This window comes from Tigriopus californicus, chromosome 7 (assembly GCF_007210705.1).
Source record: "Tigriopus californicus strain San Diego chromosome 7, Tcal_SD_v2.1, whole genome shotgun sequence".
NCBI classification, from domain to species: domain Eukaryota; kingdom Metazoa; phylum Arthropoda; class Copepoda; order Harpacticoida; family Harpacticidae; genus Tigriopus; species Tigriopus californicus.
Window position 1 is genome coordinate 2,239,907 of NC_081446.1, and position 6,000 is coordinate 2,245,906.

Below are 6,000 nucleotides of genomic sequence, written 5' to 3' on the forward strand. Positions count from 1 at the left end.
CGTCTCTCAACAATCAAGGTTAATATCGCTAACAATATTTGGTGAAATCGTTGATGGGACTCAAGCCAAAGAAAAGAAGTTAGTGCATGGTTCAACTCCGGAGAACCAAAGGTCAATGTCAATGGCAACAGGAACTATCCAAGAATCCACAAATCAAGAATCTTGCCCAGCTTGTAAGAAATCAAATCACGCTCTGGAGGATTGTTTTTTCTAAGCTTTAGAGATCAGAGGAAGATAAGCTAACATTCATACAGGAGAAAGGACTCTGTTTTAGTTTCTTCGCCATGGCCATATGGCCAAAATATGTAAAAATCGACTGGTATGTAAGAAATGCAAGACGAGACATCCAACCTGCCTCCATTGAGCTGATGATTGATCAACCATGGAATGTAACCCTAAGTCGGTACCGATACGGGCTATCAGTGGACTCGAAATATTTGATCTCAGTGATGTTAGATCTAATTGCGTTCTATTGTCGCGGAATTTTCATTTTCAGTAATAAACTAAAAGTCATGAAAAGAATCATGAGTTACAAAAAAGTTTTCCTCCTGAAGTCGTTGAAATTTCGTAATAAATAGCAAAATATGTTCAAACAGTGTTGCTGAAGTTGCAGAAAAATATTAGAAACTTCTGATGAATTTTCAAAAATGAGCTCAAGATTGCTGATGAAATTGCAAAATTTACAAGTGCCATCAATCTACCCAACATGCGGTGGTTTATTTGCAACATTTGCAAAACTTGCAGGATGCACATTTTAACCGCCCCTAGTCACATCAACCACATGCAAAGCAGGTAAAGTTTGTCACTGCGGGTAAATGAATAAAGAAATTAAAGGCAAGCTTCCTGTTGATCAGGCCCTTTCTCATGCTCTCCTTCAACTGCGCTTTTGCTTTTGGGTAAGCTCACCGTTTGAAAGTTGCCTTGTACTCGTATGTCCAGTCTTGAATGTTGGTGCCCAAACACGCGACAAAATTTTCCTTTATGTGGGAAATATAAACAAAAAATCAGTGCAATATTGATTGTAGATCTTTAAGTATCTTATTCAAAATGAGCATCAAGAATCCATGGAATTTCTGGTTGATATGCTTGCTAATACTATCAGCTTTATATCTTTTTCCAATCCATTGGACAAGAGAGCAAATGTTGACATCCCAATTCCATCATGGACCACAACCATCTTTTCATTTCATGGATTGTGGAAACTTTTGCATTCCGTGGGTTCAACCGTCTTTGCATCAGAGCGCAGCCCTGGATAACAAGATTTTGTGGCAATTGAAGCATGTCAATACATTGGCTCGCTTTCCCATACAATACCAGTCTTCAATTGAAGCATTGAGAAGGATTCGAGCAAATTATGTCCGGACTTTGAAAAAATCGGTGCCAAATAACTTTGGGTAAGATTGGCTTGAAGATTGTCACTTTGTCGAATCCAATCGATCTAAGTATAGCGAAATGGTGACAGGCAAATTTCTTCGGTCAAATTTCAAATTCATTCGTAGGAAATTGATTGCAACCAATTACCTTAATGTTTCGGGAGACCATTGTCTTCATTTTAACAAAACGAGGGAAGTAAATACATAACCTGCTTGTAATACAATTACAGCAATTACTCTTATATTGTAGAACTGTTACTAAATCACCCTTGACGGGCTGAAATATTACATAATTGGTTAATAGTAGAGTCCCTCCTTCCCTTCCCTGGGGGACTCCAGAGAGCACTGTGACCCAATCTGAACTTGTGGTACCTAGAATGACTTTTTGTTCCCGTTTGTCTAGCCATTCGGTAATCCATGCCAGAACATAGTCTCCATACCAATTGAGGCAAGTGAACTTGATATCATTTCGAGTGGGACAGGATCAAATGCGTTGGTAAAGTCGAGGAAGACCGTGTCAACGGCCCAGCCTTGATCTAGTGCTTGAGTGACGAAGTCTAAGTTAAGGAGAAGGTTCATAGATGTAGATTTCCCTTTTACAAAGCCATGCTGCTCCTCTTCAATCAAGGCAAGCGTTTCCAAATACTCTGTAATATTATCTTTCGTGATGCTTTCCATCACTTTGCAAGCCACGAATGTAAGCGAGATGGGGTAATAATTGGAGGCTAAAGTTGTCTCCACTCCTTTATGGATTGGGATGACATTAGCACATTTCCATTCTTTTGGGATTTGGCCCGACGAAAGTGATTTGTTGAAAAGAATTGCCAGTGAAACTGCAATAGAGAGACCGAGTTTCTTCAAAATGACGTTTTAGAAACCATCAGGGCCAGCGCTCGAGGATTTTTTTAATCCTGAAACCTTGGCAAGGACTTGGTGAGTGCGAATCGTGAAAAACGTTAGGTCTTTCTCATATGGACCTTGGTAATGTGATTTGGTGCACCCGGCCGAGAAGGCCGCTGCAAACTCGTCGCTCAAAAGCTTTGCCATCCTTGGTTCATCATTGGTCACTAAATCATCAGTGGGGTCCAATGAAGGTCATATTTGTTGCTTCACTTTCTTTAGCGATTTTACAAGTATTAGAACGCTTTCTTATCGCCCTTTGATGTAAGATTTTTCTCGTAACTAGGTTTGGCAGCCTTGACATCTTTTGCTACTTCCTGCTTTAGTTTGCTCAAAAGGTCCTTGAAGTGAGGCAAGCCTGTTTTTGTGCTCTTTCCACATGCGAGACTTCTTTTTAATTTTCTTTCGAAGATTTTTCCCCAACGTTTTTGTAAGTGTAACTTTTACGGAGTAATCGCCAACAATTCTAAACCAATCCGATCGGATTCGGTCGGATTAAATATTTTGTTCGGATTCGGGTTCGGATTGGGTTCGGATCCGATCCAAATCCAAAATTGGAAGATAAATCAAATGAATGTAAACTTGTTTTGAGAATGGTTACTTTCAAAAATGAAAGAGAAAAAGCAAAGATCATCAAAGTTAAAATCTTTGAGTGGCCCAACTATCTTAAAAGTTATTATAATCGTGTGACAATCCCACACAAATAGAGAAACCCAAAATTAGAAAATAAGACAAGGATCCAAGTTTTTGCGGTCCATACGCTCAATATTAGGAAAAAGAAAATTAGAATGTCTGGCAAAGGCACAATTAGTTCAAGTTAAATTACCTCTTTTTTGTCAATGGGTGAAAAAATCAGATCTGCATCAGATTTCGCAAAATGTTTCGGATTAAGCAAATACATCTTGGATTGGGATTTAAATTCGGATCCGAAAAATCGGATTCAGATTCGGATTATAAAAAATCACTTCGGATCGGATTCGGAGACCCTGTCGGGTCCGATGCACAACACCAGTGCCCGAATGGCAAGGACAACAAAAAATGAAACGAGGCTAAATAATACCAATTTCAAGCATACCATGATTGACAATGCCAATGGAGTCGTCGGCAAACGACAGTAATTTATTAAATGCGTTAAACAATGGCCTTCTGAGCCAACTCGTAATCTTTCCAACTCATAAGGGAGAAAACGTCGTAGATCTGGTGCTCTCCAATTTTGCTGATGGCGTGGTCCAAAATGTAATTGCTTGATAATTTTAAGCCTACAAAGAGATAGAATTTTTAAAAACGTAATCAATAGATGTTGGAAGTAACCTTAGGTGCGTTTCCAACTAAAATTTTATTCAGATCCATGGAGCAAACTATAAGATATCTCGTTTTAAAAGATTGCATTTTCATCGAATTTGACAGCAAATTGCTCCGGTCATAGCTTAAAGCAATTGCCAAGAAATATAATAAGCTTTTCCTATGCCTAAAATATAAAGGAATTTTTTTCACTTTTCTCAAGCAGGTAGAAAAGCCCGAATATAGTTTGCAATATAACTTAAAAGTTACTTAATGTCAATATTTCAAAATTTTGATGCCATACTTGTCAATTGCAACTTCAATGAAGCTTAATCTTGAATTTTGACAAAATTCTATTAACGTTCAATAAAAACATCGCTAGTACGTAGAAATTAATTATTGCAAAAAGTGACAATTTGGAAAATTAAACTGTCACAGGTATCGTTCAGATATTTTAGGAACACGATAGGATATTGTAGCTTTTGGCACTTAAGTAAAATGAAAGGCAATTTTGCATGTTTTGTAAGTTTTAAGCGACATTTTTTGCTACTTTTTGCTTTTAAAGAAATCTTCAAGAAAATGGCGAAATATCATTTCTTGTCGTGTCATTGAAAAACACAATCATATTCCTTGGAAATAACTGGAAACATAATTAGGCCATTTTTCGATCTTTTAAGGCGTAAAACGCAACCTTTAAGTTGTAATATCTAGGCATCTGCGGAATAGAAGTTTATGAAATTTTACGTCAATACATAACTAAGAGTATGTTTAATACGGATTGACTACGTTTTTGACAATGGTGCATTTTAATGCAATTTAAGTGATTTAACACACTTATCAGAGCTACTTTTAAACATGTGTATTTCACAAAAGTTGTTCCTTTTGTCTCTTTGACAAAGAAAAACATATCTAGATGTCTTGGTATTTAAGCAAACACTTAACCAGAAAATATAACCACCGTGAAAAGTTAACGCTTGAAGTCCCAAAACCTTGTTTAATGTCAGCTTCGTTGCCTATGGCTATAACATCATCAGTGAGTGCTTTAGTTGAGTCCTCGTATGTTGGAGAAGATTCACACCCTATTTTTGACTTGGGCTAATTTTGTGGGCACCAAATGTCAATGTGACCACGTTTTCCACCACTATAGCAACGCTTGATATGACCTTTGTGGTGAATCCATACCTTTTTACCATAAATCTCCACATAGTCAGGCACGTCTCCTTTAGCCGCGACAAGCATCTTTTTGTGACCATTCCATTTTCCCTTCAGCAGGTTGTCCCAAAGAAAAGGTCTCTTGACATCCCATACGTAGGAGCACGCGGTGTTCAAAAAGCCCTATCAAGTTTCCAGAGAAATTCCCAAACACAAATTGGCATTTTTCTACCCCAAAAAGTCATAGGAAACAACTTTAGCTTTATTGTTTTATGGAATTCTAGTCCACATAAAAACTTACATACCTAAAAAAATTATAAAAACTAAAATTTTCAAAAACCTACTCAACTAAAAATTTAGGTTTTAGAATGTTTTTAAGGTATGTAAGTTTTTAATGTGGCCTAAAATTTCATAAAGCAATACAATAAAAAATGTTCCCCATGATTTTCCGAGGGAGAAAAATGCCAAGATGTGCTTGGGAATTTCCATCAAAACTTTAAAGGGTATTTTTACCACTGTGAGCGGCCAATGGTCCAATCGACGAGCTGAGTTCCTCATCCGAGAAATGAAACATTACGTTCAAAAACTTGAGAGGGGCGTTAATCTTAATACCACGAACAGAACACTTCCACGTGACCTCGCCATACTTTCGCATGTACTCAACATTTTTTTAAATCTTTTTGACACATCAATCTATGATACAAAATTGGCAGTTGGTAGGAATGGTCAGGATTCCGGTTGTCTGGCAGAGGTCCTAGACCAAATGTACTCCTGGGTTGCTGCGAGTAACATGGCCTTGAATGGAATGAAATTTCGCTCAATGACCTTTGGGTCGACGCCATTAGACACTCCACTATTACACTATTAGATGATGAAGGTATGGACATTGAGCAGGTCTCATCCATGAAGGATTTAGGTGTAGTTCTCCAAGATAATCATATGAGCATATCCAGTTGAAAGTTGGTAAGGCTTTTCAAACATGTGGTTGGATATATCGCAGGTTTAAGTCTAGATATAGTGTCACGATGCCAACTCTGTACAAGTCGATTGTTCAGCCGCATCTTGAATATGCCTCACCCATTTGGGCTCCAATGAGTTCAGCAGGTTTGCAAAAGGTAGACCAAGTCCAAAGATGTTTCACTAGGAACATCACAGGATTGAGAGAGCTGTCGTATTGGGAGATGTTAGAAAGGTTGGGATTGTACAGTACTCAGAGAAGGTACGAAAGGTATCTGATATTGTACGTTTTCAAAAGCATTCATGAGCTTTGTCCCAACCCAGGATTTAGGGTCAA

The 6,000-nt window shown here is 38.0% G+C and overlaps 1 protein-coding gene across 1 annotated transcript in view; it reads left to right on the forward strand.

Moving 5' to 3' along the window:
• The first annotated feature begins 809 nt into the window (after positions 1 to 809).
• LOC131883505 (galactoside alpha-(1,2)-fucosyltransferase 1-like) overlaps positions 810 to 6,000 on the forward strand; it is a 14,420-nt gene continuing 9,229 nt past the window's right edge. The window contains exon 1 of the mRNA XM_059230989.1: positions 810 to 1,394. Coding sequence (XP_059086972.1) covers positions 1,048 to 1,394 — 347 coding nt within the window. The 5' untranslated portion in view covers positions 810 to 1,047. The remainder of the gene's footprint in view (positions 1,395 to 6,000) is intronic.